The sequence below is a fragment of the Dryas octopetala genome, chromosome 4 (assembly GCF_963921425.1).
Source record: "Dryas octopetala chromosome 4, drDryOcto1.1, whole genome shotgun sequence".
In the NCBI taxonomy this organism is placed as follows: Eukaryota; Viridiplantae; Streptophyta; class Magnoliopsida; order Rosales; family Rosaceae; genus Dryas; species Dryas octopetala.
In genome coordinates, this window is record NC_141369.1 from 21,506,304 (window position 1) to 21,524,729 (window position 18,426).

At 34.9% G+C, this 18,426-nt stretch overlaps 2 protein-coding genes across 4 annotated transcripts; both read left to right on the forward strand.

Moving 5' to 3' along the window:
• Positions 1 to 5,397: 5,397 nt before the first annotated feature.
• Positions 5,398 to 8,298, forward strand: LOC147288121 (putative WRKY transcription factor 31). 2 transcript variants are annotated; one of them, XM_086239572.1, is made up of 5 exons: positions 5,398 to 6,097; positions 6,192 to 6,290; positions 6,392 to 6,967; positions 7,075 to 7,188; positions 7,286 to 8,298. In XM_086239572.1, exons 1-5 carry the CDS (start codon positions 5,654 to 5,656, stop codon positions 8,021 to 8,023), a joined length of 1,971 nt encoding a protein of 656 aa, XP_086095698.1. In that variant the 5' UTR covers positions 5,398 to 5,653; the 3' UTR covers positions 8,024 to 8,298. The 2 variants fall into 2 exon arrangements, with proteins under 2 accessions (XP_086095698.1, XP_086095699.1); XM_086239573.1 differs by lacking the exon at positions 6,192 to 6,290.
• A 1,308-nt stretch (positions 8,299 to 9,606) lies between these two features.
• On the forward strand, positions 9,607 to 13,844 carry LOC147288122 (aspartic proteinase A1-like). 2 transcript variants are annotated; one of them, XM_086239080.1, is made up of 14 exons: positions 9,607 to 9,764; positions 10,102 to 10,472; positions 10,583 to 10,643; positions 10,869 to 10,963; positions 11,042 to 11,154; positions 11,339 to 11,507; positions 11,637 to 11,676; positions 11,792 to 11,856; positions 12,327 to 12,440; positions 12,589 to 12,653; positions 12,786 to 12,942; positions 13,016 to 13,135; positions 13,276 to 13,364; positions 13,496 to 13,844. In XM_086239080.1, the coding sequence occupies exons 2-14, from the start codon at positions 10,110 to 10,112 to the stop codon at positions 13,578 to 13,580; spliced, it is 1,536 nt and encodes a 511-aa protein (XP_086095206.1). In that variant the 5' UTR covers positions 9,607 to 9,764; positions 10,102 to 10,109; the 3' UTR covers positions 13,581 to 13,844. The 2 variants fall into 2 exon arrangements, with proteins under 2 accessions (XP_086095206.1, XP_086095207.1); XM_086239081.1 differs by lacking the exon at positions 9,607 to 9,764 and adding an exon at positions 9,801 to 9,941.
• The last annotated feature ends 4,582 nt before the right edge of the window (positions 13,845 to 18,426 follow it).

The following is an 18,426-nucleotide window of genomic DNA, read 5'->3' on the forward strand; positions in this document are numbered from 1 at the left end:
CCAACTCTCATGGCATATATGGTTGGGTATGACTTAACCATCATCAATTTAAGCGCCGAGGTTGAGCAGAAAATGTGGGGGACAAGTTAATTTGTGTGGTTAGGTTGACAATAAATGATGGGTTTCCCTTCTTTCATTTGTATATATATTGACCGTAGGAAATGCATGCATTATATATCAGATCAGAGATCTCTTCATAGATATTTATATACGAAAATATGCACTTCGGCTTTGGGAACTGACTTTCTTATATTTTTCTTCATATGTTCCTATATCTATATCTTTGCTTGTTTCATTGGTCATGGACTCATCATCAGATTGGCTTTGAATCTTGAGAGAAAAAATTTATTTAGAACTTTGACAAAAGTGATATGATGGATATATATATTAATTACTATTTTTGCCTCTACATTATTATTTAAATTAAATTAAAAAAATGTGTTTAATATCTGCTGATAATTTAAATTTAGAAGTTTTGAAAAATGAAAGCGATGCCTTAATGGTATAGAAGCATACACGTTGGTCCCTCGTTTACAACATGATGTATAATGAAATGAACTTTGCTAGCTGTACGTGTGAGTTGTGACAAATATCTTTTATTTTCTTCAGGCAGTCCCCAAACTGATCAATCGGGCAGTTTATTTATTTTAATTAATTTTCTTAATTAATCAAATAGTTTTCTTATAATTGTTAATTTAATAAGGCATTTGCGTCTGGCGTATCCACACTGCACCTTTATGATGATCAGATTTGTTTAATTAGTCTTTGAAAAAGGTGGTAGATACACGCATAACCTGAACAGCATCATAGTCCAAGTCTTCTCTCCAGCAGCCCAGGCTGCCCCAGCTAATAAATCCAATATATAATTCATGATATTCGTTTTCATGTTCCTTAATTTTCTATATATTTATTTTTTCTACTGCTACTATGGTCTGCTAATTTTCAACAAATCATATATCTGTAGTCAGATATTGGAACGTTGATAAAATGTCACACTGCTAGTTGTTCCCTCAACTTTCTTTTTGGTAATTTCATTGTTTCTTTATAAATATTTAGGAGGTCCCATACATATATCATATATGCATCACTTTGCAAAAAGTAATGTATTATATATGTAAGCTTCAAATGGAGTAGGTTACTAGGTTTGGCTTAATAAACCAATTCCTCCATCATTTACTAGCTATTACTTTTTACTTCCTGATTATTTTGGTGTTGATTTTGTTCTTATATATTTAAAACTACTTAATTTGTTTTAAACTTATATCTTAATTTCTACGTTGTTTAGAATTACTATTTGCTAGCTAGTACTTTACCCTAATTACCTTTGTCAACTAAAATTAAGAACCCAATTAAGTTAATAAATCCAGAGTTCAGCTGACCTTAGTTTAAAATTTAAAATTGAAAAGATTAACATCAAGAGCCCCCTCACCTACTGTGTAATTGTTTGAGTACTGCATGTGTGTTTGTTTTGAGTAATTTAAATGGGTACTGTGGAGTGGTTGTAAGAGATATATCTTGTTACGCTAGCAGCAGTTGAAACAATTTAGAAACTTTTTATAATAGCCGTCGGTTTGAGAACTGACTGTAATATTATTCTAAGACTATATTAAATCAGTAATTAATTATAATTAAGCTATATATATATATATATATGCATGCATACATGGAATATATATATATAACAGCAAAAGTTAACTAACTTAGGCAAGCTATAGCTAGTCAAGCAATTATTCTAAAAGCGATTCTGAATTAAGTTGGCTTTTGAACCCAAAGAGAGAAAAAATGTACATATCTAGCTAGCTACAACAATAAAAGCATGCAGCTGTTGCATGAACTTTTGAGAAGCTAGCCTGCAGTAGGCCAATATGGCACTTCACAGTTCACACTTGCTTTGTTTTTAATAGATTCCACAATTGTGGCCCATACATGTACGCAGGCATGCACGTTTTTTCTATTGCAAATTGTCAATCATTTTGTATACAAGAAAGAAAAAAATGGCTTCCATAAGCAATGAGCTCAAGTACTTTACTGTTTTCGGACTTATGATCAGAATTTCTAATAAAATATATAGAGATTAATTAAACAATCATTATATGTATGTATATGGCATGCACTCCCGTTTAGAAACATTCAGTAGTGGCTTATGATCACAGCTGTTTTTTAATTTCTATATATTCAAAAGACTTTTTAAAGTAACTAAAACATATATATATATATATATATATATATATATATAGAACAACTGAACAAGCTAGCTACAAGAGAGGAGTACGTACTTCTACTTTGGAGTGATGACTAGAAAGAACTTGATTAATTGAATCACGTTTTATTCGACATGTAATTAAGTAATATCCGTTGTACAACTTTTTGAACCATGGATATATATGTTGTACAACTTTTTGAACCATTATATTAGTTCCCTTTGGACAGCTGCCTAAACCCTTTTCCAATTGGGCCCTATATACTCTCCTTTTCCACATATCTTTTGTGTAGCTTGCACAAAAAGTATGCATAAATTCATATATAAACTGCTCTTTGCATACCAACCAAGTTACTAGTTGGATCGAGCTTTATTTCAAAGAAGAGGCTGGTGTTTGGTCCCATGACTCCCCTATATAGTGTTACTTTTAGTGAAGGAAACTAGTTATAATTAAAGCTACAATTTTCTTTGTTTGCTGTAGAATTTATTACAACTCACATGAATCACGTCCAAGTACAGAGAGAGATCAGAGAGAAGCAATTGGGACTTGGGAGTGTGAATTAATGAAGATCAAGGGATGCAGCTAAGCTGGTATAGAATTATAGATCGATAGAGGAAAAGATTGACTACCCATTTGCTCTTTTTGACGACTTATTACTTGCCCTTTCAAACAATGCGGCCCCTTTCATTGACTGCTTAATTGGAAACCCAGCTTCATCATGCAAGAGAGTAGAGAGATCATGGCCGGGCAACTAGCTCGATCCACATTAATGGCATGGCAAGTTGGCAACCATTATCAATTTCATTTACCAAACATATATGCATTATTATAATTAGCTTTATTTTAATTTAGAATACATATAAGAAATTAACAACATTAATTGTTGCCCCATGTTTAATTTGTTATTCAACAGCACAAATTAACAAGATAATGAAGAAGATTTCTTGCATCAAATTAAAGTTTTTTGCATTTTGTTGAAGGAAATTTACAAGCGACGATGACTACGATTAAATTAGTATTACTTTTCAGTACAATTTCACTTTTTTTACCATAAAAACTTAGAAACAGAGATTTAAATTCGGGACATCACCAACATTATAAAAAGAAATACTAGAAGATGGATAGCTAGGTAATAATTTTGACTTTCTCATAATTCTGACTTTGTATTTCTCCAACTACCACACCCAGAAAAATGAACTTCCCTTTAATTTGTTTATAATATTTTAAAATTTTACTTCTCTATCATACAGTGATACAGATATACAATTGCACGCGTGTGTAGATGTAGTCTAATTAATATAACAAGCCAATACTTCCCAATCAAAAAAGAAAAACAAGCCAGTACTTGCGTATTTGACATGCAAAAGATCTTTTGCAATAATCTTCACTCATTTGATTTTAAATTACAAAATGAATCATGTTCATGATTTTACCCACATAAAACCATTATAACATTGTTTTCTATCCAAAATCCAAAAAAGAACAAAACAAAGTCAAGACTCAAGACTGATGGAACATTATTTTTTTCAATTTTATTATTATTATTATTATCTGTTTTCTAAGGCTCTTAGCATCTTATTGGTTCGATCTGGTGTCTATATAATAAACAATAATGTTAATTGTCCCACATTTTTTTTCTCATATTTGTATCTCACCTAATGTGTCATTATTTTATTGGAATGGTATTTCATTTTTCATTTTTAAGTTTTATTTTTTAATTTTTAGTGTTCAATGTATAAATGTCATATAAAATAGTATGAAATTGTGGTATAAAAATATGATAAGTGTAGTATTATTATATAATAAAAGAGGTAATTAGGTCCATCGGAGGGGACGGAGTCAACCCGTCAGCCTCGGTCCGAAATCCGAATGGAGCCCATGGTACGTGTCCTAGCTCTTAAGTCGGAGTGAAGAAAGAAAACAAGAAGAAAAAATGGTATGTGGGCCCCAGCAACCAGTCGGCAACTCATGTGGGCCCGCCCCATGTCCCATATCAAAATCAAAACCGTTGACTCAGACTTCGCTTTCCACGAGCAAGAAACGCCGGCCCAATCGGGACTCTTAAGTTTTTTTGGAACGCATCAATCTCTCTCTCTCTCTCTCTCTCTCTCTCTCTCTCGCATCGAAGCCAAATCAAACGACTGTCCTCACGCGGGACCCACTGTCCCCTCTCATCCGTCATCACCCCTAATTTTTTTTTATCGAGTCAATTTAATATCCCTCTCTCACTCTGCTCTGTATAATACTAATTTACCTGGAAACTCATGAAAAACTAATATTATCATCATCACAATTAAGAGAAACTTGTGTATGTATGAAGACGATTGACACATCACAGTCACTAATTCATTTTTTATTTATTATTGGGACGGTTTCCAAAATGAGAAAATTTTATATCTCATGAACTCCCAATATATATATACGTATATTATATATATCTATCTCTCACTATGTATAAAAATGAGAGAAAAATAGATAATAAATATATACACATATTATATGAAAATTTTACTAATGATTAGACAAGTATGAACCGTATGATTACTATTTTTTAATGAAATATCACATAATTTGTATTTAATTGTAGGTTTTTTAATTAATAATTGTAGGTTAACCTCTCTTTTTTAGGAAAGACATTGCATATATTACAAGATCATAAATGATTTTCTCACAAATAGATTACCATGTAGATATCAAAATTCCATGTAACTGGACCACCTGGTCATTATTAGACAAATATGATAAATGCTTTGTCGAGAAAAAAATCTTGAATGTGGTAGTTGTACCATGTGTATGATGTGACCATTTAGTATTACGACGCTATATATTCTATTTAATTTAAAAAATTAATAAACATTACTTGAAATAAAAATACATGGCAATATATCATTAAAAGTCGCACAGAGAAGAATCCCTCTTTCTCGAGTCTTTTATTTGCTAAAACATATATAGTTTTACTAATACAAAATAAAATTTTCCACAATTTGTTTTCATATTTTTCATTATGAAGATAAACTTAAAAAAGAATAGTTGTTGATGACCAAGGGTTACTCATCATGTGATGTGACCATATAGAGTATTAGCCATCACTCATTCATGTGATATTTAAAGCCATATTCAAGTGGCTAGAAATGGCATTAATTTCCCTTTTACCTTCCAATGTGAGCATCCCGTTGCATCCCTATCCTATCAATTTCCCACACTAAATCTAAAACCTCCTCATTTTCTCTTCTTCATCCCCAATCTAATACAATATTCAACATAAAAACAACAACACGCCACACCACCACTTCTACTCTTGCACTTGGGTCTTCTTCTAAAGTCCAACCCCCCCTTTTATTGCCGAGTCCATTGCACTCTCTCTCTCTCTCTTCATACACTACACACATACACCTGCACCTACACATACACACACTTCTCTCTCTTTCTCTCTCTATAATTCTCTTGGATTTATGGCCAAAGGAAGTGGACTCTCCATTGATTCAGATCCAATTGGGTTCTCTCTCCACAACCCTATAGTCCTCAACTCCTTCCAAGAAGATCATCATCACCGCCACAACCACTACAACCCCTGCAGGAACAGCAATAACAAACTTGCTATTGATTCATTTTTTATGGACACCACAATTCAGAGGTCTCCTCCTCCTCCTTCTCCTCCTCCTCCTCCCCCAACTCTCCAATTCTCAGTCAACCTCAACTGCACCGGCCACGACGACCACCGTGACTCCTCGCCGGGACCCTCCAACGAAAAGCGTAAAGTCATAGACGAGAGGGATTTCTTCGCTGATCATGGCAAGAACCATGAAGACAAGGCTCATCATGCTGCAGCCTCAGACCACGCTGCTGATCAAAAATTGGACTTGGATGCTCCAACCCCAATGGAATTCAACGTAAACGTAAGCGACCCTTGTAAACATTTTGATTCAAATAATCATATTCATTGAATGTATTATATATGGTTTTAATTTTACTTGTGCTAATTATGTATAGACTGGCTTGAATCTTCTCATCACAAACACTTGTAGTGACCAATCAGTGGTGGACGATGGTATTTCGTCCAACATAGAGGATAAAAGAGTTAAAAGTGAGGTAATTAGACATCATATTCAATGTGAAAAATCTGAATCGTGATTAAATAGAATTAAACTCTTGGATTAACTAATTAATTCTCATGTCACTGATTATTTCAGCTGGCTGTTCTTCAAGCTGAGCTGGAGCGAATGAACGCTGAGAACCAACGCTTGAGGGGCAGGCTCAATCAGGTCACTTCCAACTACAACGCTCTGCAGCTGCATTTGCTGACTTTGATGCAGACCCAAAAGGCTGAACAGAACAGTGCTGCTGCTGCTGAAGGTCATGGAGTGTTTGAAGGGAAAGTGGAAGAAAACAAGAAGCTGAGTAGTGGCAATGGACCAACGCTAGTGGTGCCGAGGCAGTTTATGGATCTTGGGCTGGCTGCTAATGCCGAAGCCGACGAGCCTTCGCAGTCTTCTTCGGACGAAAGAAGCCGAGAAAGGTCTGGATCGATGGGAGAAAATGGGAAGAGTACTACTACTGGGCATGGTGATGAGGGGCTTGCGTCGTTTGATCAGGAGAAGAAGGAATTTGGGAGAGGAATTGGAAGAGAGGAGAGCCCAGATCAACCGTCGCAGACTTGGGGGCCTAACAAAGTTCAAAGGCTCAATTCTCCCAAAGAGGTTGATCAAACTGAGGCTACAATGAGGAAGGCACGAGTCTCAGTCAGAGCTCGATCTGAGGCACCAATGGTACGTACCTCCATCTCTTATAGTACAAATACTTGTATCTTACTAAGACATTAACTTTTAGATCAACGTGTTATTTTTAATTCGACAAATTTGTTGGGTACGTTCAGATCACTGATGGATGTCAATGGCGAAAGTATGGCCAAAAGATGGCAAAGGGAAACCCATGTCCTCGTGCTTATTATAGATGCACCATGGCTGCTGGTTGCCCGGTTCGAAAACAAGTAAGCTCTCGTTTCTTGTAAAATCATATAATCAGCGTAATTTCACATTCATAATCTCACAACATAACATATCATATTAACATGTATGAATGAACAGGTACAAAGGTGTGCAGAAGATCGGACTATCCTCATCACTACATATGAAGGCAATCACAACCACCCATTGCCTCCTGCGGCCATGGCAATGGCGTCAACTACTTCATCCGCGGCGCGGATGCTACTCTCTGGGTCCATGCCAAGTGCAGATGGCCTAATAGACTCCAACTTTCTCACCAGGACCATCCTCCCATGCTCCTCCAGCATGGCCACAATCTCAGCCTCAGCCCCATTCCCCACTGTTACATTGGACTTAACCCAATCACCAAACCCCTTACAATTCCAAAGGCCACCAGGCCAATTCAACATCCCATTCCCAACAAACCCATCTCAGAACTTCACCAATGGCCCTGCAGTCTCTTTGCTGCCCCAAATTTTTGGGCAGGCACTGTACAACCAGTCCAAATTCTCTGGCCTCCAAATGTCCCAAGACATGGACAGGTCCCAATTGAGTCACCAGCTACAGCCTTCTGGAGTGCACCAAGGGCAGCACAACTCATTGGCTGACACTGTCACTGCTGCCACTGCTGCCATTGCAGCTGATCCAAACTTCACTGCAGCTCTAGCAGCAGCCATCACCTCTATTATTGGCAATGCTCAGCCAAACAACAACAGTAACAATAGTGCTACTACTACCAACCTCGCAAACAACACCAACAATGGCAATAGCAACACCACCAGCAACAGCAATAGCAATTGCAACAATAAAATTAGCAATTCCAGTTTTTCAGGGAACTAAAGCAAAGCTACTTTTTTAATTTTGTTTTTATATAGGATCTTTTTCCTTTTTTGGGCTGGGAGAAAGTGAGAATATACTTATTTTTTCTTTTTTGGTGGAGGGGGATTGATTAACCATAGATTTTATATTCTTTGTCATTTCGAATAATATGTCCAAATTGTATGTTTGTTCAAAGTCCCATAAAGATGAAGGAAAAAACAAAGAAAGAGGAAAGAGTGCAAATTGGTTTTCCATTTTTGTAAGTATCCGGAAATAGTGGAACTGTTGTTTTGTCAGCCATGCTTTATTTATTGCAATGTTCTATGAATAGTCGAAGGAAAAGAACAAAGGAAAAGGTAAAGCAAAATGAAAATGGGGGAAAGAAGAACAATGGATTTTATTCTTTCTTTGGAGTCATGTGTATTTGGTGGGCAGTCGAGAAGGAGTCAACAAAAACGTCTCAGAGTGATTCAAAAGGATGAGAGTCATGAGATTAATTTGACACGTTAACAAAAGGGATTAAGGGAGAGAGAGAAAGAGACCTTTTGGTTTTTGCTCGTCATAGATTATAATTTGATATGACCTTATGATATGAATGGTGAGTATGGATGAACTATACGCGTGCTGTTTAAGATGAGGGTTTATATGATGTTGGAGATGAGAGTTGAGATATGAACCCGAATGGTGGTTCAAATATAAAGATCAGGATTCTCTATCCATTTGTTTACCTATTTTTTTACCATGCTTTTAATTTTGGTCATCAACCCTCTCATTTTTTTTCTCTCTCTCTACTCTCTCTTTAATGAGCAAGATTAAAACATGGTAAGGAATCCTGATCCCAAATATAAAATGGTAAGTGTGGAATGATTCTAAACTTACACCATCGATTCTAAGTTTTGATTACACATGATGTGTGTGGTTTATAGAATTATAGGTGATATCATGTATCCGAGGTTTGCCTTAAGATTTTATACAGGAGAAGAGAGTGAGTTGTGAGAGGTTTTTCTCATTACTAATAAAAGAGAATTCAGATAAGGATTAAGTTGAAGATTAGGAAGTTAGGATTAAGGGTTAAGACAAGAGATAAGTTCATGGTTATGAATATCAATAATATGAGAAATTTTTTGGTGTGACTATAACACTGCCATTTTTATTCACTAAATTGTCATGGTGAACTCAATTATTGAATAAATAAAATACTGCCATAGTACATAGAATCTAGAAATTTAAAATTTAGTTAGTGCCTCTAATACTACTCTATAACTATAATTGACAAAGCATCATGCATACGTGAAAATGAGTCTACAAAAGTAAGCAACCCCTATGACTAAAGTCTTGGATTCAAAATGGGCCGCCCAGATGTTCAAGCCTAAGGTCCAGCAGGATGAACAACTATTCTGGCATTATTCGTGGGCCTTAACCTTTTGAGTCGCGTAAAGGCGCCACTAATATCAAGACTTCTAGAGTTTCAAAACAAGACTGGTAGCTGAGCCAAGAATAACGGCAATTTTCAGTTGGCTCCACTAGTAACCAATTGTAGTGCGACACATCAACATTGCCTGAACTCACAAAAGTGAAATTCCTTCCTAACCGTCGATGAAGCGTATCTGAGTCCATCGTCGGTTGTAACATGAAAGAGAATCTACACCGCAATGCTGACGAACCTCCCCCTTTCTTCTTTTTGTTTTCTGACTTGAGAGTTTCCTAGTTGTTTCAGTTTTCGTCTTCTGCTCCTTCGTATCCATACTCAGAATTCAGACATGTAAGTAACTTTCAGTTGAAAATAATGTCTGATAATTATAGTCTACATTAATGCTTTTAAATCGGTTATTTTTGCACATGTTTTAGATGGTTTTCGTTTAAAGTATCTACCGTTCTTGCTGGTTGAGTGCTAGGTTTATTTAAGCTCCGTTTGGTTCCCGAGAAAATATTGGAAAAGGTCAAAAGAAAATAAATTTTAAGTTTCACTATATTAATTATCTGGTTTCCTGGTAGTTTTCCAGTAATCAAACAGAGACCCTGTTAATATTTTGTCAAAGTTTTTTCAGTACTTTATTTGAGTGATCTTTGAGCAACGAATTCCCATGCTATTTTTGCAGTTTCTCAAATGGGTACCAAGTTTAGGGCCAGTTTGGTCACTCCCTTTCTCTTTCTGCTTCTATCCCATGTGGTGCTTTCCACACGCAATGATGGGTTGGTCAGAATTGGACTTAAAAAGTTGAAATTAGATCAAAAATTTCAGCTCCATGGAAGAAACATTGTTAATGAGCAAATAGCCCCTATTAGGAAGTATCATCTCCGTGGTAATGTTGGGGATTCTGAGGACACTGATATTGTTGCACTAAAGAACTATATGGATGCTCAGTATTTTGGTGAGATTGCTATTGGCACACCTGCTCAGCAGTTTACCGTGATATTTGACACCGGAAGTTCAAATCTCTGGGTGCCCTCGGCAAAGTGTTACTTCTCAGTAAGTTTATTAAGTCTTTTTCCCTTGCTATTTGTAGTCTTTTTTATATTAAAGCTACTTTGTCAAATGAAGTTTTCTTGCAATTGGTTTGCTTTGGAATTGGATTGCAGGTTGCTTGCTTTTTTCACTCCAAGTATAAGTCCAGCCAATCAAGCACATACACAAAGAATGGTATGTTCCTATTGGTTCAAGGCATTCTTGTTCCGATAACAGTATGGTTGTCAAGTTTCCCTTTCCCTAAACCCCACTCCTTCTATATTTTTTTCTTTATAAACATTGGATTATTAACAAATATTGGAAGTCAAGGGGAAAAAACTGATTCTCCATAAACAATGATGTAGAAACTAATTGTAAGAATCTTTATTTCCTTAGCTGTGTTTTCATTTTACAATGTAGGGAAATCTGCGGCGATCCATTATGGAACTGGTGCAATTTCAGGTTTCTTCAGCCAGGACCATGTCAAAGTTGGCAATCTTGTTGTTAAGAATCAGGTAAGTTTTGACAGAATGTATGTTTGCTGATTTTCAGTGTTTTGTATTTTTACACTTACTATTACTACTGGTTATTAGGATTTTATTGAGGCAACCAAAGAGCCTAGCATCACATTCTTGGCAGCTAAGTTTGATGGTATACTTGGACTTGGATTTCAAGAGATCTCAGTTGGAAATGCTGTGCCTGTCTGGTAAGTCAATGCTACTTAGCTCGTAAATATACTGAATCAGTTGATTGAATTCATAAATGTAAAATGATTAAAATCATAAAATATGCTAATTATTTTTTTCCATATTAATTGGCTAAATGCATTTTTAAACAGAACAAATTGTGTCAGGTGTGTAATTATCTTTTTACTTTTGCTGTTATAACAGGTATAATTTGGTCAATCAAGGTCTTGTTAAAGAACCAGTTTTTTCATTTTGGTTAAATCGCAATATTGAAGGGGAAGAAGGGGGTGAGATTGTATTTGGTGGGGTTGACTCTAATCATTACAAGGGTGAGCATACATATGTTCCTGTGACTCAAAAAGGCTATTGGCAGGTTGGCAATCCAAATTATTACCATATTTTATAGATTTTTGTACTTGCTATTTTCTTTTCTTCTTTTTTTCTTATTTCATTCATTCTTTTTGTTTGTTTGTTTGTTTTTTTTTTTTTTTTTTTTTTGCAGTTTGATATGGGTGATGTCCTAATTGGCGGTGAAACATCTGGTAATGATATGGAACTTGTTTTTGAAACATTACTAAGTTGAGACAGTAGATACTTTCTATGGTCTTAGCCAGTTTGCTTGGTATGGTATTGAAAAATTCTTATGTCACTTTACAGGATTTTGTGCCAGTGGTTGTTCAGCAATTGCTGATTCAGGAACCTCCCTATTGGCAGGGCCAACGGTATGCATTCTAGGCAAACATACAGTCATAACAATTTTTTGGAAATCATCCTTTATTCTTGTATTTACTAGTACAATTAGCCATAAACCTGTCCTTTTGGGTGAATAGTCCTAGTTGTCTATTGTTTTAAGTTCCAATCCGCTTCCTATAAGTGAATGTTGCTAAGGAGTCTTCTAGCCATCGAGCTAGAGGCCTATGAAGTTGCATAGGCATTTGCCTAGTTGATATAACGGGTTTAAATGTCATCTGTATTGTCTTTTCATACATTCATCTGATTTGGAGTGAATATATAAAGCTTTTTAATGAGAATTAGGCATCATGCACCTTGTTTAGAACCTGGGATATTGCTATCTAAGGCATCATCTGTTGCTTTCAAAAGGTTCCACTTCACTGTGATCTTCTCATTTATTTGTTTTAATCTATATATAGAAAATTTGGATTAATGTTATTGCATAATGTCACTTTTTCAGACTGTTATCACTCAGATCAATCATGCCATTGGAGCCTCTGGTGTTGTAAGCCAAGAATGCAAGACTGTGGTTTCACAGTATGGGAAAACTATACTGGAAATGCTGCTAGCTCAGGTATATGGTTATCTGTGTTTTACCTTTTATTGTGCATTTCAGTGATACAAGTGGGCAATGTTTCTACTGATCTGTTTCTTTCTTATTCCTATTTGCTGTAAACCCCTTGCAATGAATTGATATATGCTTTCACTGGCATGTTTTATAGGCACGACCCCAAAAAATCTGTTCTCAAATTGGCTTCTGTACTTTTGATGGAACTCGCAGTGTGAGGTCAGATGCAGTTCACCCTATTTTCTTAAAGATGTTGTACAAAGGACAGTAGTAATACTAATATATGAGTGTAGTAACCACTTGTGACACTTCTTTTGTCATCTTAACGTAAATGTGTCAACATCTTTACAGTATGGGCATTGAAACTGTGGTGGATGAGAAAATAGAAACAACATCTGATGGTCTGCATGATGTTGCGTGTACTGCTTGTGAGATGGCTGTGGTATGGATGCAGAATCGGCTAAGGCTGAATCAGACAGAGGATCAGATCTTGGATTATGTCAATGAGGTAAATTACACTTCTTATTCATGTTTCTGTGAAAAGCTCCTTGCTGCAAGCTCATGCAGATTTTCACTTGCAGCTCTGTGAACGTCTTCCTAGTCCAAATGGAGAATCATCAGTTCAATGTAGCGCTCTATCCTCCTTGCCCAGTGTATCATTTACCATTGGTGGTAAAGTATTTGACCTTGCTCCAGAGCAGGTATGGTGTCATGACATCAATCATAAATCATTTGGCCTTGCTTCCGAGCAATTGGATATTATATTTCCAATAGTCAATTTGAATATTATCATCCCACTAGTTTAATATATATTTTTCTGAATGTTGGTTTTGTGGATCAGTATATTCTCAAAGTGGGGGAGGGAGTTGCAGCTCAATGCATTAGTGGATTTATAGCTTTAGATGTGGCTCCTCCTCGAGGACCATTGTGGTATTTACCTCTTCCTATCTTTGCTGAACACTTCCATTACAAAATGGATTCCCTTTAATTGTTTATCAATGCAAAAGGCTTGATAACCAGATGATTCTTATTTTCTTTTCTTTTTCCTATATGTGATGCAGGATTTTGGGAGATGTTTTCATGGGTCGATATCACACTGTGTTCAACTATGGAAACATGACAGTTGGATTTGCTGAAGCATCTTAATTCTATCTATATTTATTCTCTGTTTGCCTAACTATGTAAAAAATCTCTGCTGACGATACAGAAAGGTGGTTACAATGGAACTTGTTTATGTGGTGGACCATGGACATGAGCCTTAATCTTGTATCTGTAAATAAATCAAGGCATGGTTGTTAGTATCTGTACAAGAAAACTGGGTATTTGTGAAATATTATTGCCTCATAAGGTGATTTCAGACCCACAACATATTTGATTGAAATTGATATATGGGCATTATTTTCTTTGTAATACCTAAATTTTCTTAGCACAAACAGAATGTGGTTTTCAAGGTTAGAATTTTGGATCTGGCATTCTGTATTTGACATGAAAATAAAATAACACGACACGAACAACACGAAGACCACTTGTTTACATATGAATTGGAACCCTCACCTAAAATCTTAGGCCCAGGTGGTCATTGCAAATCATTACGTGATAATTTGATATATATTGATTTGAATTTTGAGTTCACAAATCATCATCATAATCATCACTCCCTAAAACGTTCTAGAAGGTATAAAGATGTGAATTCGTTTTCATTGAGGATTTGCCTACGTAGCAGAAAGAGTCACACACTGAAAGCTCTTTTAGGTCTCAAAGTCTCTAACCAAGTTACAAAGTGACACATAAACAAACGTGCTATGTGCGCTGGGCTTTTGTATATCTGTCTCATCACTCATCTACACACCAATTTCTATAACGGCACGTTCAAGCAATTGCAAAACGCATACACAACAACAACATCCATCAATCTCTATTCACTATTCTCTACTCATTGAAAAGTCGGCTAACAACCTTATCATGCTTTTTTTTTTTTTTTTTTTTGGCCACAACAACCTTATCATGCTAAAGCAAAGCAACACTCCATTTATTATTCATCCCAAAGACCAACTATGATAAACTCAAACAATTTTTTTTTTCTCAAATTATAATTATAGGAACAGTTAATATGTCAGTATTTTAATTAGAAATAAATAAGGTACAAAATACTTCAATATGAACAAATAAAGCACTATCATACTAGTTAGAATTATAATTAATATCGGTTCGTCAATGGTAAGTGAATGAGATAATGAGTTATAATTAATATCAGTTTAGAATTCGATTCTTTTTTATATAACCAAAAAAACTAACATACTAATTGGGTATAAAATGAGCTAAATATGCACCTCCTAGTTCCTTGTGTATTACTCCATGGAAGAATTTGGGAAGCTACTTTTTGTATATCACTAGCTTCCCTACTCAAATTCAAAACGTTTCCATGACATTTGCATGAGTAGCTCCATTGTTTCTCAACTTTCTCCTTATAGTACTCCTTCCTTGAGCCCACCTCATCATCATGCTTTGCGTTAAAAATGAGTGAGATAAGTGGGATGGCAACCTTTATAACCAATTTTAATTTCTTTCCGAGAAAGAATAATTACTAAGCATTTTATCTTTGGAAACTTCCATGATGTAAATCATGTAATCTTTGAAATACATTCTTCAATTAAGGTAAAATCAAGGTAGGACCCAACCCATGCAAGTGCATATTTGTCTCATCTATAGCCAAATAAAAAGGAAAAGGTGCAAGCTAGCTAGCTAGCTTTCAGTTTGAGTACAATTTAATTACTATTAAAGTTGGAAAATACATATAACTTATTTAGAAGAAAAAGAAAAGCATTGATCGATCTGCATTCATTTTCTTTATCCTCTGCTGTAAGGAAGGCAAGAGACATAAATGAAATATAAGCCACAGCCACCTACATGCATGCAATGTAGATACATATCATTAGTTAAGTGTTCCAAGGACCACGCACGCAATTACTCTTCTTTTATTTCAGTTTTGCATCAAATGCACGAAAGCCACACACCACATACCACACACCACACACCACACACATATAAAAACGTACGTGCCCTTTTGATTTGAGCTTCAACAACGTTAATGTACGTGTTCCCTTTCCAATGGTTCATTTTCAGCCCCACTTTTCTTCCCCAAAACAAGGAAATCTCGTATATTTATCAAACACAATTGCATATATGAATTTTCCTAGTGAAAAGTGAAGCAAATTTTAGAATCATATCATATATATCATATGGGCAGCTAAGCAAGGTTCTTAGCAATCTTACAAGCCACGCATTAGTTTACAAAGACTCTCTCACTCACTTTGGTCCAACTAACTGAACAAGTTTGACAGATCAGATTAGATGGTGGTGGGTAAGTTGTGTGCGTGTGTGTGCGGTAGCCATTGGGGGACTCTTAATTAGAGTCGTTGATGGCCTTTTTACTTTGGAGCACAAAAAAGTACTACTACTAAACCCCACCTTCTTATATTTATTAGCGTGTGTGTGAAATCGATCGGGTTGTTTACTCTTGGAATCGGTTTCAACCTCTCTACCACTTGTTTTGCTTGCCCTTTTTCTTTGAATTAATTCCTCTCTTTAATTCAACTCTCTTCCAAGTCCCAAACCACCGCCACCCCTTTTTGGCTTTTCGCTTTTATTAGTTCGTCAAGGTTATCTACCATCTTGTGTACTATTAATTATGAGGTACAACACAAGTTTTGTTGTTAAGAATTTTATAATTAAATACAAGAGATAATTAGGCCTGAGTATTGTAGAAAAACAATTTTTAGATAAAGATGCAGCGGTGTTTTAAAATTTATAAGAAAAATCTTTTTAATTCATAATAAAATTCTTTAATTTATATTTTTTTTTAATTCATACTAAAGTTTTTTTAATTTTTAAGAAAATCATTTTAATTCATAATAAAGTCTTTCCCCTTATTTGAGGGGTATTTCTCCCAATTTGAAGAGTATTTTCCTTCTTAGGGTATAGAGTGAGCTAACATAAAAAGCCATCAAAGAAGAAAATTAAAAGGACTTGATTAAAAATCCTAAATCACTATCGGTCTTAGTATAAGAAAAACTCATAAAATGAACTGAACTCTTATGGGGATTCCTCATTTAAGGGTAAATAAAAGATTTCTTGTGGAGTTTATTTCACATTGTATTTGGATGATTTGAAACGTCTACACTGTAGGTCTTTATTGAAAAATCATCATTATAAAAAATTTAAATAAATCAGAAACCATTTACCCGTTGATTAAATGATCATTATTCAATGAAAAGAGTCTGTAAATACAATTGTCTGGCATTAAATGAGTGACTCCATATCAATAGATATATTAAGTGAGATATTTTCTTAAGTTTCAACCGAAACCTTTAAAATAAAACTTCATACTCATATAAAGTTATTAAGCTTGCTTTCATCCTGTATTAAATTTAGGTGGTTCAGTTACGCACAATATCAGTGCAAAGCTAGGAGTTGTAGGACATGGACCACAACTTATATAGCATGGTAGTGCATGTACTTTGGTGCACGGTGGAGGTTGGTGAGGGACCTTTAAAGTTCAATAAAACATCAACATGAGGCTTCAAGCAACAAAACGTAGCACATGAATGAATCAAACACGTGTGGTTTCGTAGTGTTTAATTTAATTAAGGGTTTATTTCATATTTAGTATCTAAACTTTGACCCTTATCTTAATGTGGTACCTAAACTTTTATTTTTCCCAATTGAGTACCTAAACTTTTATTTTGTGTCTAATAGGTACCAAAATGAATTTTTGTTAAAATTGTCAATAAAAATTAGGGGCAATATAGTCAAAGTATATTTTAATTATTTTCTTTATATGTTTAAAATTATTAAAAAAAACACACAACAAACGAAAAAAATTAAAAATTAAAATTAAAAAATAAATTTTTTGAAGTGACTATATTGCCCCTAACTTTTGTTGATAATTTTAACAGAAATTTATTTTGATACCTATTAGATATAAAATAAAAGTTTAGGTACTCAATTGAGACAAATAAAAGTTTAGGTATCACATTAAGACAATGGTCAAAGTTCAGATACTAAATATGAAAAAAAAACCCTTTAATTAATTGATTTGAATGACACTTTTTCCTTTTTCGTCCATGATTATAACTTTTGCAGTGCTTTATTTGGAATGGTATAAACAAATTCACACTCATGCTCATGCTAGCTAGGCTAGTTTCTTTTGAGGTGTGTCTATTACATAGTGGATCATCTTCTTTCCTTTGTATAGAATCTATACAAGAAATTGGGGGTGATTATTTTAGTATTGAGTACACCCACGTCCATGACGGTATCATCGCTAATCATGATTGCTTTACTTTGGGGACACAAATTTTCTTATGTAAATCGACTCTGATATGTAATTAATTAACCTGGAAATAAACTTTTAATACATGCTTTAGACCATTTGTTGTGTGTATTAATCCTTCTGTACCCTTTCAACTGAAAAAACAAAACTTAAGCACATTCTTGATTAGCAAAACAAACAGAGGCACATTCTTTTGATTTTTTATGTGAAAGTGAGACTAGTCACAAATTTCACTGTTTCAGAAAAATATGGTGGGGAAGCATTATCAAATATCAATCTTTTTTTTCTTTTTTTGGCCAATATCATTTATCAATCTTGGTCAATAAAAATATGTAGCTTAAATTGAGAAAGAAAAAGCTGGGCGGGTGGATCCCAGAGCACAAAAATCATGAACATTCTCCTTGGAAAAGTTCCATTGATCAGAGAGCTAGGGTCCCAAAAAATCATTATACTATTATAGAAAAGAAGGCTTCATATTGTAGTGTGTAAATTGGTCAAACCCCACATATATGATATATTATCTTAACCTCCCTTTTATTAACTTTGATAAATACCCATATTGGCATATTCCAATATTCCAATATTCCATACATATTAAGTTTTTAACTTGTAGTACATGTCTCAACCAAAAAGACTTCAATTTTGACAAGACTTTTATGC

Bases quoted from the DNA above. Each gene is read 5' to 3' on its own strand.
- LOC147288122 (XM_086239080.1), top strand. From the start codon at position 10,110: ATGGGTACCAAGTTTAGGGCCAGTTTGGTCACTCCCTTTCTCTTTCTG. The intron at 10,473-10,582 runs GTAAGTTTATTA...ATTGGATTGCAG, and splicing joins CGGCAAAGTGTTACTTCTCA to GTTGCTTGCTTTTTTCACTC. The intron at 11,508-11,636 runs GTTGGCAATCCA...TTTTTTTTGCAG, and splicing joins CTCAAAAAGGCTATTGGCAG to TTTGATATGGGTGATGTCCT.
- LOC147288121 (XM_086239572.1), top strand. From the start codon at position 5,654: ATGGCCAAAGGAAGTGGACTCTCCATTGATTCAGATCCAATTGGGTTC. The intron at 6,968-7,074 runs GTACGTACCTCC...GGGTACGTTCAG, and splicing joins CTCGATCTGAGGCACCAATG to ATCACTGATGGATGTCAATG. The intron at 7,189-7,285 runs GTAAGCTCTCGT...ATGAATGAACAG, and splicing joins GTTGCCCGGTTCGAAAACAA to GTACAAAGGTGTGCAGAAGA.